The sequence below is a fragment of the Mustela nigripes genome, chromosome 7, assembly GCF_022355385.1.
Source record: "Mustela nigripes isolate SB6536 chromosome 7, MUSNIG.SB6536, whole genome shotgun sequence".
In the NCBI taxonomy this organism is placed as follows: Eukaryota; Metazoa; Chordata; class Mammalia; order Carnivora; family Mustelidae; genus Mustela; species Mustela nigripes.
This window is the reverse complement of record NC_081563.1, coordinates 113,184,879-113,204,976: the sequence shown is the minus strand read 5'-3', so window position 1 is coordinate 113,204,976 and position 20,098 is coordinate 113,184,879. Positions and strand designations below refer to the sequence as shown.

General features: G+C 52.8%; 1 protein-coding gene across 1 annotated transcript in view; it reads right to left on the bottom strand.

Annotated features, from left to right (window-relative positions):
• Window positions 1–9,635: 9,635 nt before the first annotated feature.
• The window catches only part of RSPO4 (R-spondin 4), a 29,372-nt gene continuing 18,909 nt past the window's right edge, over window positions 9,636–20,098 (bottom strand). Inside the window, exons 2-5 of the mRNA XM_059407676.1 lie at window positions 12,827–13,015; window positions 12,014–12,154; window positions 10,417–10,602; window positions 9,636–9,736 (exon numbers count right to left, since the gene is read on the bottom strand). Coding sequence (XP_059263659.1) covers window positions 9,636–9,736; window positions 10,417–10,602; window positions 12,014–12,154; window positions 12,827–13,015 — 617 coding nt within the window. The remainder of the gene's footprint in view (window positions 9,737–10,416; window positions 10,603–12,013; window positions 12,155–12,826; window positions 13,016–20,098) is intronic.

The following is a 20,098-nucleotide window of genomic DNA, read 5'->3' as shown; positions in this document are numbered from 1 at the left end:
AAGACTTAGAGAAGGAAGTGGGTGCCTGGGGGGCTCAGTTGGTTAAGCTGGCTGCCTTCAGCTCAGGTTGGGGACCCTGCTTCTCCCTCTCCCTCTGCTGCTCCCCCTGCTTTTACTCTTTTTCACTCTCTGCCAAATAAATAAATAAATAAATAAATAAAATCTAAAACAGAAAGAAAGAAAGAAAGAAAGAAAGAAAGAAAGAAAAAGAAAGAGAGAAAAAGAAAGAAAGAAAAGAAGGAGGAAGCCATGTGGAGATCCAGATCTAGAGGGAGAGCATTCTGGGCGGAGGGTTAGGATAGCAAGTGCAAAGGCCCTGAGGCCCGAATGAGATTGGCAACTTTCAGAAACAGATGAGGCCAGTGGAGCTGGAGTGGGCAAGGAGGACAGGTCAGGAGACAAGGTCAGAGAAGGAACAGGGGCTAAATTGGCAAGGACTCTGTGGCCATGAGGAGTATGGATTTTATTCTAGGAGTGGAGAAACATCTAGCTTGTACCAGTCCTGACACAGGGCAAGATGCCCTCCAGATCCTTGTTCCTGGTATGTCCTTGCCTCCTGCTTCCTGCTCTGCATTCATCAATGTCACTGGGCAGCTTGGCCATCCTGATTCCTCCTTATGCCTCCTACCTGCCCTGGCTCATCTAGCAATGAGACCCACCCTTCCCAAGCCCCCTTTATACAGGTTCCCAGGTCCTCGTGAGATTCTCTTGCATGTTGTTGGGTTAACTAAGCCACTGCCCTTGACCACAGGCCCCTGAGATCATGAAGGAAACAGCAAAGTCATTAACTGAGTCAAAAATGAATGCATTATTGTTGTTGTTAGAGGGGCAGGCCAAGGTCAGGGGCTCCACCTCTTACCCCTGGGCCTGAGCTGCCGTGGTAGCATGGTAACATGGGGGAGAACGTCACAAACAGAAGTGGGAATCAATGCTCCTATACCCTCAGCGGTCATCAGAGACATGGGAGTTCACAGTGAAGAGGCAGACCTCCTTTTCTTGCACCAGTTGGTCTGGCACAAATGAGATAGCCTGGGGCACCTGGGTGGCTCAGGGGGTTGAGCCTCTGCCTTCGGCTCAGGTCATGATCTCAGGGTCCTGGGATCGAGTCCCGCATCGGGCTCTCTGCTCAGCGGGGAGCCTGCTTCCTCCTCTCTCTCTCTTTCTCTGCCTACTTGTGATCTCTGTCTGTCAAATAAATAAATAAAATCTTAAAAAAAAAAAGAGATAGCCTGGAGCTTTGTGGGGTTAGCGAGGATGTGGCAGACAGGAATTCTATGTTCTGCTGGATGTTAGGACTGGTGCAGGACCCAGGGACGGTAAGAAGGAAGCTACCAGTGGTCCAGCCACCATCGCCCTGCGTGTGTAGCCCAGAGAAATTCTCGGGCAGGCCCGGGAGGGGGCCCAAAGAGGCAATGATGACCGCGACACAGCTGAGGAAAGGAGCTATGTCTAACGCCAGGGGAAGCGGGCGCAGAAGCAATACAACTGGATCTAAGAAACAGCAGGTGGATGCGAGGGGGAAGGAGACAGGAGGGACTCTGGCACAAATCCATTTCTGTAAATAAGAACACGCAAATCCAAGGATTCATGCACACGAAAGGATACAGAATGGACTTGTGAGAGTGGATACCTGGGCAGGAAGGGGAGGGGGAAGAGCAGGGGCATCAAGAGAAAAATTAAATAAAACAAGAGAGGTTTACCTGACTTGAGAATGAATAACTCAACTCTCTAGGCAGCCACAGTCTTACAAAAAATTTAAAAAAGGGAAAAGGAGATAAAAAGGGGATGGGGATAGTAAAAGGCAACCAGTGTAGGGCCTTCCTCCAGTGGGGTAAAGTAAGTGGAGGGCTCCCAGTGGTACCTGGCACACAGTAGGGCTTCAGAGGTAGGAGTCCCGCTATCTCGCTGTGAGCCTGTCTCCTCCAGCTTCTTGGATAGTGCTGCCCTCTCCTGGCCAAAAGAGTTACAGCACCCAGGCCAATCTCCAGGGCATCAAACAGAGGATGTGAGAGGAGGGAGGAGGACTGAGTCGCCCAAAGAAGGGAACTTCTACTGGGAAGAGACAATCAATTAGGTAAAGCTTCCTAAAGGAGGAACATCTATGCTGCAGGACAGACACAATTTTTTTTTAAAGAAGATTTTTTTTATTTGATAGAGAAGACAGAAAGAGAGAGATCCTAAGTAGGCAGAGAAGCAGAGCAGGCAGGGGGGGGGGGGGGGCAGAGAGCCCGATGGGAGGTTCAGTCCCAGGACCCTGAGATCATGACCTGAGCCGAAGGCAGAGGCTTAACCCACCGAACCACCCAGGAGCCCCAGGACAAATATGATTTGGAGTGAAGGAGATTGATAAGCAAATGAAGGGATGAATGGAAAGACAGTATCACAAGCTACCACCGTGAAGCCCTACTATGTACCCTACCACAACCCCTACCATTTCATCTTCCACCACCCCTGGGAATGGGTGCTATTGTCTTTGGCCACATGTACAGTTGCAGAAAGGGATTCTCAGAGGCTAAAGTGATATGCCGGCCATTGTGTTCTATATCTCCTATTTTGCTGTGGACCTGGGAATTCTGGTGAGCTTGCGCACAATTCACTCCTGCGCTTCGGTGTCTGGACCATGTCTCAGCAGAACATTCTGCTAGGTTTGGATACGGAGTGGACATGGAACCTGCATGAACAGGAGAAAGCTCACGGGATCCCTGCTCTTTGGCAGCTAGGACACCCCAGTGGGTCCCAGCTCCGTCCTCAAGCTCAGTCCTGTGTCTCCAAAACCCTTTCTGAAAAATGTTTATGCAAAGCCATGCGAATCTTTCTTAAGGGTATTTAAAGTCCCGTTTGCAAAATGTCTCCAAAGAATTTCATTTTTATTTTTTGAACTTGGTAGGATATTCCCATGTCTTACTGGTCAAAAGGAGTAAAAGAGGACAGCAGGTCTCCTTCCGCCTGCTGCCATCCTAGCCCTCTCGCAGACTGCCCATGGTTCTGCAACTTGCTTTTCTCCATTCATCGTGCGTCTTGGCCATTGCTCAGAGTCCTACATCAAACCCTTCCTCAGGACCCCTTCTCAGCTGCATGACGTCCCATGGAGCGCTGTGCGACTATACCTGAAAGGGGTTTCCTGAAGAGGTTTGGAATGTTTCCAGTTCTCTGTGATCAAAACCACTGGCCACAGGGAACAGTTGGGTGCACGCACACTTGGTCTGCACACGGGTGAGGCTAATCAGAGGATAAATCCCTGGGAGTGGCTGGCTGAGTGCGGGGGAGGAGAGTGTTTTCATTTTAATACACATCGTCAATTTCCCTTCTCTAGAGGTTGGGCCGTGCTCTTCCCCCAGGAAGGCAGGAGAGAGCACCAACTCACCCACAGCCCGGCCAAGGCCCTGTGGTTTCAAAATCTGGCTCTCTGCCACTCAAGCAGGTCAAACGAGGTCACTCTGTGTGATTTGATTGTCATTTAATTTCAGTGAGGTGGACCATCTTTTCTGTCCTACATGTAAGGGCCATTTGGAGTTCCTTTTCCATATGAAGCTCTTTTGCTGTCCGGGAGCAACCCAGAGCAATGGGGCTGCAGGTGCATCTCTCATGGGATGCAGGTCTCCCTGGGGTGGCATAGGATGTGCCCCCCTAGTGGGGGGGCCATGCAGTAAGTGGCCACCTGGTGGAGGGTGAGGTTTTTGAGTTCCCACTCCTGCTATCTTTCTTAGCCTTGGATTCCCCATCTATTAAAAGTAGGAATAATAATAAAATCTACTTCTGAGGGTGAGATGGAGAATGAATATAAGTTTGTAATGTGAAATTCCCTATACAGTTCCGGGCTCAGACTCAGGGCTTAAGAAATGATTGTTGAATGAATAAATGAAATAGATCTTAAAATAAAAACCGTTATTGAGCAGTTACTGTGTCTTAACTCTCAAGTGTTATTAAAACTGAATTAAACCTCACAGAGACACCATGAGGGATACTCTTCTTATCCCCTTTTACAGATGAGGAAACTGAGGCACACAGAGACGTACAGGATTTTGGCCAAGGGCTCGGAGCTGCTCAGTGGTGGAGATGACATTTGTGGCTTTGCTATGTGGCTCTTCCCTGCCCTCCGCCCTAGGAGAGTGACTCCACTATCAATCCCTAGTCCAGTTGTCTATTGCTATGAAACTAACCTCTCCAACCTCAGGAACATAAAGCAACACCCATTTTATTACATGTGTGGGTTCTGAGGCCCAGGAGTTCAGACAGGGCAGAGTGAAGCCAGCTTCTCTCTGCTGGGGTGTGAGCTAGGAGGACAGCAGTTGGGGGTGGGACAGGCTGGGTGTTGGCAGCCCCTTCCCAGCCAGCTTCTTCAGCCCCAGGTCTGGCTGGCTGGTCTGTGCCACCTTGTGGGTGGTGGGTGGCCGGTTGAATGGACCACTATGGGTGAACCTGGGAGTCGGAGAGCAAGGTGGGGGAGCAGCAGACCCCAGGGCTGAGTCTTCTGGTCCCCAGTTGGGCAGCGTAGGAGGCTTGCAAATTCTGGGCTTGATACCCCCATGAGCAGCTTCTCCTCCAGGCATTTGCATGTGCTCTTTCCTATAGCTGGATCCTCCCATCCAATGTCAATTTTAAGTTCTCAATCTGCCTAACTGGTCCTGGAGGAAGTGCTCCCTGAGGGCTCCAACACTCCCCACCACAGGCTGGAGACAGATTAACTGTCCCTGCTCCCAGATCCTCTCATCTGCAGGAGGACTTCTTGCCCCATTGTAATTGACTTGAGTATAGACAGAAAGCTCTGGGACAAGACCTGGGTGTTTAATCACTGGCAGCCAGCACAGTTCCAGGCACCCAGCAGCCCCTATGTGTATATTTACTGAACGGATGAGGAGACGAGGCCAGTGGATTTTGAATGACTTTTTTTTTTTTAAGATTTTATTTATTTGACAGATAGAGATCACAAGTAGGCAGAGAGGCAGGCAGAGAGAGAAGGGGAAGCAGCCTCCCTGCTGAGCAGAGAGCTGCGATGCGATGCGGGGCTCGATCCCAGGACCCTGGGATCACGACCGGAGCCCAACCAAGGCAGAGGCCTTAACCCACTGAGCCACCCAGGCGCCCCAAGATTTTGAATGGCTTTAACTTGCGCCTCCATCTCCTCTTGTGTAAGTGAGCTTGCAGGCAGAGCTGCCATGAAGCTGCAGGGTATGAGCGGTGGGACCAGGCCTGCAGACAGGAGGAAGCCAGAAAGATGACCTGTAGGGAGCGGAGGGAAGCAAAGGAAATGAGGCACTGCCCTTAGAGCCCTTAGCCTGCTCAATACATTTAAGATGTTCTTCTTATTAATCATTATGATCATTACTGTTGTTTTGTTATTACAAGAACGCACATTTCCTGAGTCTCAGGGACCACACAGGATCGTTTGAAATGTTCCTCTAAGTGAAAATGGGAGAACTTCAACTCCAGGAGTCCCTGGAGGCCCGGGCCCGGGATGTCTTGGCAGGAGGTAGGAACTGCGGCAGTCAGGGTGACCTGCTGTGGGATATGGAGCTCGGGTCCTCCCTTGAATCCACGTCCCCTCAGTGCCTGGGAGAGGGGGGAGCCAGAGTCCTGGAGCCTCTTTGCGGTAAAAGCCACTCGGCAGAAGCCACCATCAGCCTGAGGCGGGAGGCAGCCTCCCCCTGTCATCCACCCCCACCGACCCTGCTGGAAGTGAGAAGCCAGCCAGAAGTCCCCGCCCCCACCCCACCCCACCCCCAATTTCTGAAAAGGGCGTGGTTACTAGCCGGGCTGCTGCACTGTTCTTAGCTGGGCAGCGCCCTCTAGGGACAGGAGGTGGGAAGGACATGCAGGCGGAGCTGGGGACCGAGCAAGCAAGCTCTGGGGTGGGGTGTCTGCCTGAAAGAGGGCCATCTCGTGGTGGCCTCTGGAGCCGGGTTGGGAGGTTGGGGGAGGGTTGAGCAGGGAGCTCTCAGCATGCGCCAAGCCGTGTTTGCTTCCTCTGGAGTAGCATCTGGCCAGCCCCAAGCCTCCGTCTGCGCTCTGTCTCTCTCTGGCTGGGTGATCCTGGCCGGTTTCAAAGATTCTCTCTGAGCTTCATCTGTAAGAGACAGTTACATGGGAGGCTCTCCTTCTCAGTAAGGTGGCCTGATCCTCCAGAGAATGTGGGAGAGGCTGGGTGAGAAAGGTTTAGGAGCTGGAGGGAACGTCTGAGATCCAGTTTATAGGCCCTCGAGAAACTAATCTCCTAATTTGAAAACTTAAAAAAAAAAAAAAGGGACAACCTTGTCCACAGCCCTCTTCTGGGAACAGAGGACCAGGCCCCTGAGGGAAAGAACATGGCTTGGGGATTGCAGGAGGGGAAGCTTCCTCTCCCGTCTTGATTTCTTAGAATGATGGATGTTAGAACCTCCAGCATCCTAGAATTCAAATCTCACCAGAAAACATACTGGAGAAGAGGTCTATATTTGGAACCCTATAGAATCGGATTGCAGAGGCTGGTGGTCCGAAGCAGAAAGGCAGATGCTCCGACTTAGGGCTGAGTGTAAGAACCTCTTTAGAAACTGTCCCTGCTCCCCTTCCCCCAGGAGATTTACTTGGAGACAAGTCCCGGAAAACAGCCTCAGGTAACAAAGCTCAAATACAGGGGTGGGTCAGGCCAGGTGGAAAAACACGATCTGTGGGGGGTTGCATACTGTCTCCCTAGCTACCAAGGAGTAGCCCCCCACCCCCACCGCCCTTGGGAGCCTTTTTGGCGCTGATCCTAATCCAGGTGTAATAGGCTGGTTCAAATGTCTACTAGGGTAAGTTGTAATTCAATTGGTCAGCTGGCATCACTGTGGAGTTTCCTGTGTGTGTTACAATCTCATTGGCCACCTGTGCGTGGCCAGGCCTGACCTCATGGCCTTTGCCCTTAAAAGCTAGTCTGTGAAACAGAGAAGGGTTGCCCTCTCTTGTAAGAGGTGCAGCCTGGAACGTTTGGTCAGATTTTTTTTTTTTTTTAAGATTTTATTTATTTATTTGACAGAGATCACAAATAGGCAGAGAGAGACAGACAGACAGAGAGATAGAGGGAAGCAGGGTCCCCGCTGAGCTGAGAGCCCGACGCGGGGCTCCATCCCAGGACCCTGAGATCATGACCTGAGCCAAAGGCAGGGGCTTTAACCCACTGAGCTACCCAGGCGCCCCTGTTTGGTTAGATTCTTGATGCTTGGCATGAAGTAAAGCTTTGCTTGACCTTCGCTTTATATCAGTCTCGCTCCTTTAATCACGGACCCATTATTGGGGCATAACACTGAGCACTGCCACTGCAAGGCTCCTAAGAGAGCTATCGTCTCCACTGAGCTGGTCCTGGAATGAGTAGTTAGCACTCCCTATCTGCCCCCAAACTTGTTCACAATTAGTAGGCCTGGGGTAGGACGCTGAAATCTGAATTTTTGACAAGCGCCCCAGGGATGCTGTTGGACCACCCAGATTTGGGCAATGGATATAATCTAGTCATGCCATCCATCAAACTGGGGGTGGTGGTGGAGGCCTGAGGTCCAGAAGTAAAACGGGACTTGGCCTAGAGCCAGCAGATAGCTGGTGCTAGGCTGGGACTCAAACCCCAGCCCTCAGGGTTTGAGAGGCCACTCTCACCAGCAGTGAGATCACTATTCAGATGGCTCCTTGGGAAGGTCACACCTCCTGGGTGTCCCTGGCCCCGTGGACATGTCATCCAGGGCACAGATGGTTTCCTGAGGCCACATCTGTGATTCATGGGGCCGAGAAGCCTTGGGTGGGGAGCACAGCGCTGCTGTCATCAGCCTGTGGCTAAGTTCCTTTCTTGAGAGGACCCTGGCTGTGAGGGCTGAGGGTCCCTCCTCTTCTTTCAGTGCCCCCTTCGTCCCCAGCCCTCCCTTCATCCTCAGAGCCCTGAGCATTCCAGGGAAAGCCACCCCACATGGTTGAGATTCACTTATTCCAAACTCATCAGTGTCCTGGTTTTGTAACACCCTCCCCATGCCCAAGAAGCACTTGCAAATTTCTTTTTTCTTTTCTCTTTATTAAAAAAAAAAAAAAGTTGGGGTCTTGAAACAACAACAATAGAGCATTTCAGAGGCACAAACTTTTGCAGGAGAAGCTGGTGGTCTGGCCAGGCGAGGAAGGGCAGCAGCTATGAGGGTGGGCCTGGCAGGGGTGTGTGTGTGTGGGTGGGGGAGGATCAAGGGATTATGCCAGAGAGAGGGAAGCCTGAGGGTAGGCACTTCTTGGGGGGTGGGGGGTGTGCTACCTCATCACCTTTAACCTCTCTTCCAGCCTGCGGACCGGCCCCCCTTCCCCAGACCACCCCGGGGCCCCTTGGGCCTCAGGTTCCCAATGCTTCTAGCTGCTGGGACCTTCTGAGTTCAGGCCAGCCTTGGCATGACCGTGCCAAGGCAAATTGGGAGCACCCCTTCCTGGGGACTCAGGGAGACCAACGAGGAGGGGCTAGGTACTGTGATGCTGGAATGACAGGCAGTGAGAACAAACTGTCTTCTGAGCTAAGTCTTATTTGAGACTCCCCGATGTTCTTCTCACCTGGTGTGGTGGGGGGTGTCCCAGTGAAATGCAAGTGCTCAGGGGTCCCTGGGGGCTTGGGGGATGGAGGAGTCTTCCCTCCCTCCTGACCCTTCCCTTGCTCCTTCTTTCATCACCTCCCCAAAGGCCCCCAAAGTTTCCTGTGGGTGTGCTGCGCTGGGCAGCCAATAAGTAGAAAGCCTAGCACCTGGGTTTCCTGGGTGACCTTGGGCAAGTCCCTCCTTGGGCCTCAGTTTCCCCTGGGTACAAGGGGTAGGCAGCACCAGGGTGGGGAACCGAGCAGCTTGGATAATCTCAAAGTTCCTTTTGGCTTCGATGGCCTCTTCTGGGCTGGGCCCGTGGTTCCCCCAGGGATGACAGTCCTGTCGGAAGCAGTGCTTGGACCCCCAAAGGACAAGGGAATATGGTCAGTTTGGGAAGAAGGGGGCAGGGAACCATGAGGGAGGGCAGTCATGGAGCACCAAGGGCAAACTCTGTCAGGCAGGCTCAGGGCTGGCTGTCCAACCGGAGGCCCCATCTGTGTCCACACAGGGAATGGGGAGCCCCCAGAGCCTCTTCCTAGGGGTTCCCACAGGAGCCGGTGACCAAGGGCTGTGGAGATGGCCTCCAGGGATTGGCCTGAGCAGGGGGCACTGGCAGCCCTGGGTTCTGGGGTCTCCTCTGGAGCAGAAGCAGGGCCCTAAGGACTCGCACAGCCTACCTGGACGGCGGCCTGGGCCCCGCCCTTGGACACCCCTTCTCTGCGAACAGGGGTCCCAACAGGGTCAGGGGAAAGGCCTAGAGAAAGACGTCTGCTTTCTTTAAGAAGTAGAGAGAGCAGGACACAGGGAAGAACAGGAAAGAAAACAGGAGACTAGGAAAAGAAAGGCAGACAGATAAGAGATTAAAGAGAAGGGAAAAGGACAGGAGGGAGGAGAAACGGAAGGAAGAGCAGAAATGAAGAAGAGCTGGAAAGGCAGGACGCGGGGAGGAAGGGAAGGGTGGGGAGAGAGAAGGATGCGGTCCCAGCGGCCGCAGCAGGAGGGGGTGGCGGTGTGGGGGTTGGAGGGCTGCAGGCTGCGGGAGGGTGGGTGGGTGGGTGGGGGCCGCGGGCGGCAAGCCCCGGGAACTCCTCAGGCCGGTGGGCGGGGCCTCACGTCCAGCGTGCGGTCCTGCCTCCTGTCCTTGCGCGGGCGCCGGTCTCTCCGCCCCTTCTTCTGGCTGGGGTTCCTCCCTGCACCGAGAGCACAGGGCATTGTGTCTGAGCCCCTCGCCGCCCAGCCCGGGGAAGCCCTTCCATCCACTTGATTTTGAACACTCGCGCGTTGCTTGAATGGCCCGAGGCTGCCGGCGGCGTGGGGCCCGTTTAGAGATCAGAGGGCTTACTTGGGCTTTACTAAGAGCTGGTCCCCTCTTGGGAAGTCGCATCTCAGTGCCCGGACGGGAGCTCTGACGTTTGCCCTGACTCCTCTAGGTGTTCGCAAGTTGTGTTGAGCCCAAGTGTGACCACGTGGGAGAATTTCTTTTATTTCTCTTCTATATGACAGGGCATCAACTGATTTTTTTTTTTTTTTTTAATGACCCGTGCAAGGAGATCACATTATCCATGAACTTTGGAGTCATAAAGAGGGCGTTCTGAAATCCTTGCTATTAAAAGGGAGGTGGTCATTCTGCAAGGGCAGAGAAGTCCTGATGAAGGCAGGCACGTATCTCTCCGGGAGTTGGGACTGATCCCACCTGCCTTTGAAAGGATACCAGGGAGGGCAGGACTTAACCCACAGGAAGGTATGGCTAATCTTGGACTTTCCGGTTGCCCTATGGGTGCTATTTGGGCAGGCAATGTCTCCAGCCCCCCAGGGTTCCGTGGGGGGGGGGCCCTGCCTGCTGCAGCCCCGAATGCGGCCCGGTGCTTACCTGCTGGGCATGGCCTCTGGATGGGACATTTCCTTGACTCGGAGAGCACCTGGCAGGTTGCTGCCTCCTCCCGTCCAGCCCGGCCGGCCTCCCGCACGCGGGTCTCCAGACCCCAGGCCGAGCCGCATGCCTTCCCGTTGTGCAAACAGGGGCCCCAGCTCCCCCAAGGGCCCAGCTCACATTCTTCTGTTGGGTGGAGACACAGACAGACAATTTGGATCAGCTGACAGGGAGATCCAGGGGCAAAGTCGGGGCGGTCCAGGTCCCTGAAGACAACAGCTCTCACCAGGAGCAGAGGGGAGACACTTGACTATCTATTTATGAGGGCCTGGGATGGGCGCCATACTAAAGCACACCTGGGCCAGAAGTGGAAGTGACAGTGGGCTTTAGAGGGGAGGGCTTCCCGGAGGAGGTTACTGAGGAGCTAGAGGGAGAGGAGGTGATCCAGTGGAGCAGAAGGAAGGATACAGGCAGGTGTATGCAGTCTGGGGGGCCTGGCAAACGCGAGGGAGGGAGGGCAGCTGGTGGGGAGGCAGGGGGGAGGCTGGGAGGAGGACAGGTAGGCCAAGAGGCCAGAAGGTCTGCTGGGAGGCCCTTAGGGCCAGGACATCGCTTTGACCTTGATCATGTGCCTCTGATGGGCTGGGGAAGGCAGAAGCTATTCGGTGATATTGTGAGGAAAAATGAGGTCACGGGCCAAGAAATTTCTTAGCAGGAAACAATTTTAAAATACACACACACACACACACTCACACATACATATAGTTTTTCACATTTGATTCTATTAAGAGTTCCCGAGAGGTAGGCAAAAAACAAGGTGGCTGTTAATACCCCTATTTTGCAGAATAGGCCAGTAAGGCCTAGAGCAGGTAAGGGGCCTGCTAAGGAAACACAAAAGGGAATCTGCATCAGAACATGGCAAGTGTTTAAGACCTATTTGGGCCCAGAAACCAGATCTCCAGACCTGAGAACAGTGGTCCTTATGCTGATGTGTTCATTTGCCAAGTAGGGACAGAGCCCCTATTCTATGCCTCGTGCTTTGCTAGGCGCAGAGCGGCAGCGGGCACAATACAGACCCAGCTCTGACTCCCGGAGTTCACCACCGAGAAATGTCAGGCTGGGACGGCAGGGTGCTTGGGCCATAATGGGGGAAGCACAGGCAGCCACCGGAGCCTGGAAGAGGCGTGGGTCCTGGGGGCCTGGGGGACCCGGAAGGTTTCCTGGATGAGGAGAATCCTGACCTGAAGCTTGAAGTAGGGGTGGGGAGATTAGGCTTCAGGGAGGGGCAGAAGGGAGACGTGAAAAGGATTTGAACCCAGGTTTGTCTGATTCTAAAACCGGTGCTCTTGTGAACTCTGGGGCCTCCCCTGGTAATAGCAACGAATCTGATGTTGGTAGTGATGGTGGCCGTGATAATGGTGCTCAATGTATAATGGATGGCTCTAATGTATAGAAGGGTCCCTGTGTGTGTGTCTGATGTCCCCTATTGGGCCTCCCAGCACCCTGGGAGGACATTCTCCTGTGGTTCTTCCTGGTCTCCTGACAGCCCTCACCAGCCCCTTAGGGAAGGAGGCGGGGCGAGGAGGCCCCCACTCACCCTGGCACTCCCGAGTGCTGGGCTGGGCGGTGGTACCCAGCGGGCAGGAGGGCAGACACTTCCCCTTGTACAGGAGAAACCGCCTCTTGCACTGGATGCAGAAGTCCTGGCTGAAGCAGCTTTCACACGTGGCCCCGCATTCTGCAAGAAAGCCAGGGCCACCAGTGGTTAGGGTGGCCACGCAGAAGGGGGCCTTCTGCCTTTGAGCAGCCCAAGCTCTGTAGCCCTGGGATCAGGATTCGGTCTCCTCTGAAGCCCAGACCTGTGCGGGAACTGCATTCCAGAGCTCCTTTCCTTGTCTGCGCTGAGGCTCACTGGGGGCAGGTGCCACAGCCAAGGTAACGGGCTTCCTTGGATTGAAAGGTCAAGATTCCCTTTCTCATTTGAGCCAAGGCTCAGAGAGGGCAAGTGACTGGTCTAGAGTCACATAGCAAGTCTGGGCTGTGATGGAGGACTTCTGCTGCATTTCCATCAAAGCTCAAACATGGGCATGATCTATCCCAGGTCACAGTGAAAATCAGAGTAGGAGTTAGGACTCCTTTTTCCCTTTGAGCTAGGCACAGAGAAGGGGAGTAACATGCCCAAGGCCACACAGCAAGCTACGGTAGATAGAGGTAGATAGATAGTGCCGAGAGCTGCTAGGGCGCTGTCTTGCTTGGGGCTTCTGAGCCAGCCTGAAACCAAGCTGGTATCTTGGAGTCTGGGCTTAGGCACACACTGCTTGCTTGCGGTCATGTTGGGGTGAGAGGTGGGGTGTGGGCCAGAGGTCTCAGGAACCCAGCGCTAGCATAGGACGAGGGGGAAGCCACGTACTTTTGCACCTGTTGACCTCCTGGCCACGGACGCCGAAGTAGCCAGAGGGACAGTCATGTACACATTTGCCGTACTGGCGGATGCCTTCCCGGCGGATGAACAGGAAGAGCCTCTGCTGGCAGGTGGAGCAGCCATTTTCCTCTGAGCAGATGACACAGCCTGTGCAGTTGCCCCCTGGACCAGTGCCCACTGCCAGCCAGACCAGGGAGGAAGGTGGGGGAAAGTGGGAGAGAAATAGTCAAACCATGTACGTGAGCAGCACGGACCATCTCATGGGGCATATTAACTGAACACATGGCCACCCGGACAAACCACAACATTTCCCAGACAACTAGGTCATGTGACCCCAATCTGGCCAACAGTGTATAAGCTAAAGCAATGTGTGCAACTTCTAAGAAGCTGCCTTAAAGGGCAGGGGCATGCCCTTTGTTATCCCCTCACCCTTCCTAGTGAGTGGAATGTGAACACGATGGCTGGAACACATGCAGCTACGTTGGATCATGAAGTGCTATCATGTAATGATAGAGATATAAGAAAAAAGAGCCCAGGTTCCCAAGGAAGGTAGAACATGCTATACCAGCCCTGGGCTGCCCGTGTAGACTTACAGGAGAGAAAAATCTCTGTTTCATTTAAACCACTATTATGTGGAGTTTTCTAGAACTCACAGGCAAACTTAGCCTTTATGGGAATAGTGTGTGTTTATCAGTGTGTGGAGGGTGCGCATGCAGGTGGGGGTAGGGGAGACCTTTGTCCTCTAGTGTGTGTGGGGTGCGCATGCATGTGGGGGTGGGGGACACCCTCGTCCTCCTGCGTTTCCTGTGTTTCTGAACAAGACTCCCTTCCTCCCTGTCACCATCATCAAATACTCCCAGCATCATCAAGTGTAGTGAGTTGAGGGAAGGAAAATTTGTTGCCCCAGAGTCAGCCAGGACCCAAAGCTGGGAAGGAGGCAGAGAATACTCTAGAAAGGAAGCCTCTCCAAGGCTCACAGGGGGTCTCTGCTTTCCTGATCGTTACCTGATAAGCTGACCACTTAGAGAGTTGGGATTTGTCAGCCTGGGGTGGGGGGCTGTGACTTTCCCTCTGTTCCCAACCCCCGAAACCAAGTGAGAAGAGGGGCAAGGTGCCCCTCCCAGAAATGGGGTGCCTGCAACAAGGGGTGGCCAGCTTCGTATGCCCCTGTTGGGCATTCAATTCTGTCACAGCTCTGCCAACCCTCTCCTTCCTGTGTCTCTCTGAGCGGAGTAAAGAGGCCAGGAGAGAGATGGGCAGAGCTGAGAGAAGAGGCAGCCGCCGAAGAACCTGTGCATCCTTCACGGCAAGCCTGGAGGGCTTCTCAGTGGTGAGAGCCCCTTAGAAGTAGCCAGACTTTGGGGAGGCTGTGGCCTCACCCAAGCAGGGTGGTTCCTGGCAAATGTCTCAGCGAGAGGCAGCAGGGAAACCACTGGAGGTAGGAGGTGGGGAGAGTCCGCGAAGGACCGAGCAGCTTCTTAGGGGCAACTGGGGACATGTGAAACTGTTCTGCATTTATACCCCATCAAGGTCAGACTGTTTAATAAACCAGTTACATACTTTGACTCCCCTTGAGCCCACAGCCACCCAGCATAGGACCTTCTTGACTCTCCAGGTCTACCTGCCCCCCCCTTTCTATTCGTGCCTCATCTGCCTTTTAGAGGAATTCCCTATTGTGTGAGGACCCGGAGAAGGGTAATTCCTGGGGCCCCCTCCCCAGAACAGAAACCAAGGAAGTTCAGCCCTTCTTCAAGTTGGCAGTGATGGGCATTGACCAATTAGATACTCATTCCCATGACCCCAAGTCCTGGGAGCTGGACAAAAGAGTGAGGGGCTATGTGGGGTCACTGTCCAGACCAGTCTGGGCCTTTTCTGCCTCCCCCCCTCCCACTCTGGGATGGGTCCTGTCATTTCTCCAAGCCTGATCCTCAGCTACCTGGATCTGGTGAGCCCCCCACAACCTGCTGATATCTCCCACTGCTGTGGCTTACGCCCGAGAACCCCGACTGATCCAGCAGGCTTGCTAATGCCCCTGGGAAGAGAAACAGCCACAGAAGAGCAGAGTAGAGGTTTGTGTGTTTCCAAAGCTGTAGCCCCGCAGGGACCTGAGGGCAGAGAGAGAGTGTGCGCGGTGTCATAGGAGGGATCTCCAGGGCCAGAGAGAGAACATCAGCTGAGAAGCGAACAGAACCCAGACCTCCCATCCCAAGGGAAACAGTTTAAATTCTGATAATACAGAGTGCTGGCAAGAATGACAGGCAAACCCTCCCTTCTGACAGGAGAGTAAATAAGCCCTGGAGAAAAGTCCAGCAGCATCTAGTAAATTTGAGAATGTGCCTTTTCTGAGCACAGCAATTTGGCTTGTGCCCCCCCCCCCCCCCCCCCCCCCCCGCCAAGAACTGTGCTTTTCAAACCCTTGTCCCAGCCTCTCCTACAGGTCTTGTTGCAACACACAGCGCTGGGTTCCACCCCGAGTGTCCGAGTGTCCCACTGAGTAGATCGGAGGTGGGGGGACTGAGACTTGGCATTTCTAACAGGTTCCAGGTGACACTGCTGTTGCTGACCCGTGGCCATGCTCTCAAACCACCAGCACAGAGAAACCCTTGTGTCTGTGCCCAAAGAAGCATGAGCCAAGATGTTCGCTGTGACATCATTTAATAGCAAACAGGTGTCAAAACCTGACTATCAAAAGAAGAGATAAGCTCACTAGGGCGCAGTCCCGTATATGACCCACGATACGTGACTGGGGAGGGTTTGCAGCTGACCTCATGGATACTCTCAAAGACAAGGCGGACAGCAAAAACGCAGATTGCACAATGAATCACAGAGGAAGAAGCCATTTGTGTAGAGTTTGAAACCCTGCAGAACAATATTCTTGGACATGTGTGATACTTAAATTTGTATCAAGAGTGAAAGACATAAAGGGTTAATAAACACTGAATTCAGGATGTGGGTGAGAAAAGGGATTCAGGAAGAAGGCCAGGGACTCCTCTTGAATCTCTAATAGTTCATTTCTTCACATCTGAAGCAAATATTAAGATGGGAAGATTTGCAACAAGTGGCCGGCAGGTATACAAATGATCATTGTGTTTTTTTATTCTTGACTGTAATTTCAAAATACTTTACAATAAAAATATATTTAGAAGTGTTTAGTCTCTATTGTGTCTGTGCATTGGGGAGGGATAGGTAAGGAAAGAGGACTACCTTCTACTCCTACCCCTCCCGGTTTCCTTCCCCAAGCCCTGGCCCATTCTCCAGCTGAGATCTTGGGCAGGAGGTGACAGAAGTTCTGAGAGCAGCAGAGACCTGCACCTTCGAGCCCTGTGCTACTTATGCCTCCAGGTCCTTTCTCTCCTCAGTAAGGGAACCTTATGTTTAGCCAAAGTTATGTCTTCCAAGAATGAAGACTACATTTCCCAGGCTCCTTTGCAGAGGTATATGGGGCAGGGTCTAAGTTGTGACCAATGGGCTTCAAGTGGGAGTGTCCTGTCCACACTCCAGGAATGACCTTTAAAGAAGGGTGACTCTTTTCTCCTCCCCTTCTTCCTCTGCGGGTGGGATTGTGGACTTGGAAGCCAGAGCCAGGGCGGATGCCGGGGACAGAGGGACTTGGCAGAGAGGCCATGGTGTGGCCATGCTAACCCAGGGCTGTCTACTTGTATAGGAGAGGGGCGAAAGTGTCACCCCTCTTGCTTAGGCCATTGGACCTTTCTATCAGATCCTGAGGACTGCATGAGAATGACTGATGCTGTGGGGTCTTCAGCCTCACGGGTGGGCACAGGGTGACGTCAGTGAGAACAGGGTACCTCTCCTTAGTGCCTCAGTGCTATGTCATCCCACTGGACCTGAGATGTGGCCCCACAACACAGGGCAAAGGGACCCTCATTTGGCTTGAGGTGATCTCTGCCTCCCGGCAGAACAGGAGTTCCAAGTAGAAATTATGTTCAGTTACAGAAAAACAGAATAGCATTCGCTGCACACTGAGTGCGTGGACAGAGACTCACACCTGACTCAGGTGTCTCTGCCCACTTTGCAGCTGAGGAGACCACGGGGCCCCAGGGTCCTGCAGCATCAGTGGAGGCAGGGGCCTGGGCAGCCAGCCCCCTACTGCCCTCGTGGAGCATTTGTTCAAGGCTCCTCCATGTCAGGCAGAGCCTGGGGCAGCAGGGATGGCCCGCGCATGGCCCCTGCTGTCAGAGGACCTCACAGTCACTGGGAGGGCTGAAGCCCACCGGAGGGACTGAACGTAATGCAGACAAAGTAAACTCTTTCTAACTGGTCTCTGGGAAGAACTTAGGAATTCTTCAGTCTGACCCCTGCAGGTGCACGGGGATTCTGAGGCCACAAGGGGTGGAGACTTCCTCAAGCTTAGACAGCCAAACAGCAACTAGAGCTACAGCATTTTTCTAGAGTGACATTTCCACATGCAGAAGACAGAACCTGATAAGGACCCTTCCGTGACCTCGGATGGTGTGTGTGTGTGTGTGTGTGTGTGTGTGTGTGTGTGTACACATGGGTGTGCAGGCATGGGACAGAACTCAACCCTTCTTTCAGGTTTTTGAAGTTAGCTCTGCGTCCTGCGGCGTCCTTGGTCCTGGTGGTGGGCTAGGGCGCCCCCTAGGGGCTCTGTACTATAATGGCACGCCTGACTTAGAACTCTGATGGCCTCTTGCTTTTCATCACATCTCTGCAACTTGTTGGACAGGGCAATGCTATTTCTCCTCCCCAAGGTCACGGGTGTAGAGAATTGAACGATAATTCTATGAATCATAAGTGATGACAACTAGCATTTGTACAATGCTTCTTTAGAAAGACCCAAATGTGATAGTTCTTAAACTTGACTGAGCCTAAGAATTCTCAGGGAGGCTCATAAAGCATCTGGTTTAGGCCCAGGAATGTGCATTATAATAAGTCCAAAATAAATGTAATAGGCATTTTGGATAGGTCTTCCCTGCTCACGAACTCCTTTCCCTGACAACCAGATGTGGAAACCATGCTTGAATTGCATGACGCTGTCCCTTGGTCAATGCCACACAGACTGAAGTAGGGACTGACTGCTCTTTCTGGCTGAACAAATAAGACCATCTTTCTTGGGAATTTTGACTCTGGGCCAACAGACAATGGTCTGTGTTGGGCTCTTGATCTAAGGACACTTGCAGGAAGGCAGGCTAATGCCCATGTATGAGAAGCTTTTGTGGCCACTAGCATCTGTCGACCCCCTCTGTGCTCATAGAGACCCCATCCGTCCGCACTCTCTGACTTGGAGGTTCATGGAGAGACTCTCCAGCCAGATACACTTCATCACAGGTCCCCTTGACTCTGGTGGCTGGTTCAAACCTAGGCACATGTCTCAGCAAGAGCTAGTCTTCAGATTTTGGGGTGGGGGGTGGTTGACAGGCATGTGTGTATGCATGCACATGTGTGCATTTTCTTTTCCACTCTATTTGGATTGGGGAAGATGTAGACCAGGGTTGGTGGGCACTGCAGGGTGGGAGAGAGTCCCGCAGGTGGGTGGGAGGTGAGAATAGAGGCCACAAGGCAGCAGCAGAGCCAAGAGATTATGTGTGCACCTGGACGCCCCCCTGCGAGGGTCCATAAATTCTCTTCTTTTCTCAAGCCACTCTACAGTAGGTTTCCTGTCACTTGCAACTAGACTCCTAATATACAGAAGCAAAGAGAGAAAGAAACACATCAGATGCAGACAGAATAAAGCTATTAGAAACCTTTTGGGTCCCAAAAGACAGAGTTTCTTACCATGATGTAAGTCCAGGTTCCAGTTCCCTCCAGGCCAAGGGGCCTGGAGCCCCAGCCCCCCAGCCTGCTTACTGTGGCTCCCCAATGGGCTTCTTGTATACCCCAACCGTCTCCTGGCCTTCATCACTGGCCTCTCCCAGCTTAGATGCACACTTCTAAAGGAAAGCATTAGAGCTCTCCTTGCAATACCTTGGGTTTGCAGGGGACATCAGAAGAGATGGAACCCCACGCGATTTCTATATCAGTGGTCTCCCATGATCATGACCATCCTCCCCTACTCAAAATACCAGGCCTCAAATACATGGGCCTGTTTCACTCCAGCAGTTGGATGGGTTTGGAATGACATCTGAGTCACTTCATCTTTTCCCAAAAATATGATAGTGGAATGGATCACATCAAGCTTTGCGGTTTCCAAAGGGAGGCAGGCTTATAACAACTCTGAGAGCATGAGTTAGCCCGGGGCTGAGCAATCCATTCATTCATTCACCCACGCATCCAACCAATATCACTGCGTCACGTCCACTCCGAGGGGTTCTATAGTTATGAGCTCTGGGGCAGAGCTGTGTGATCGCGGGCAAAGTGCTTTAGCTCTCTGGGCTCAGTTACTCTAGTGCAAAAGCGGGGGGTAATAAGGCTTAACTTGCAGGGTTGTTGTAATTAAAGGAGACAGTTCCTGGAAAACTCTTGGCTTTGAGCCTAGCACAAAGCAGGCCCCTGATATACCGTGTCTATCACGGTATACCACGGTATACCAGTCCTGGCTCCACCATTCATAGAATGACCTTGGACAAATACCCTCATCTCTGTGGACCTCAGTTTCCCCATCTAAAAACCTGTCGCAGCAATTCCTCCCCTCATGGGCCTGGATATGAGATGTGTGCAAACAAACCAGCAAGTGCCCGGCACACAGTAGGTACTTCTTTATAAATTTAAGTTCAAGTTCCTTGCCTGCCCACACTTGGTCAGTCCACACTTGGACCCTCCTCCCTTTCACAGGTGAGCAAACAGAGGCCAGAGGTGTTGGTGGACAGAAGGTCCGAGGCGATGGTCTTCAGGCAGACACAAGGAGGCAGCTTTGGTCTTGGGTGAAGGGCAGGTTTATCCTTTCTGTTGGGATCAGGGAGTGACCTGGGTCTTCCAACAATGGTTCCCAACCTCAGGGTGACCCACAGCCTGAGAACAACCCCAGGCAACTTCATTGCAATAAGAGTCAATGGCTTGAGGTTTGCAAGGAATCTCCATTTTTCTTTTATTTGGGAATTTCGAGTGGCTTCGGGGTCATCTCTGCAATATCATGCCTCCCACCCCCTTTCAGCCTGCAGAGCTTTCCTGGAAGGCGTCAAAAGGCCCAGGGTGACATCTAAGACCCTGAAGATTACATGTTCTCCCAGACAGGTTCACCTCCTCAGCAGCCCACATTGTGTCTGTCTCTGAAAAATCCTTAATACCCACGTTGAGAAATGCAGCCCCATACTTAAAAAAAAAAACCAAAAAACAAAAAACCAA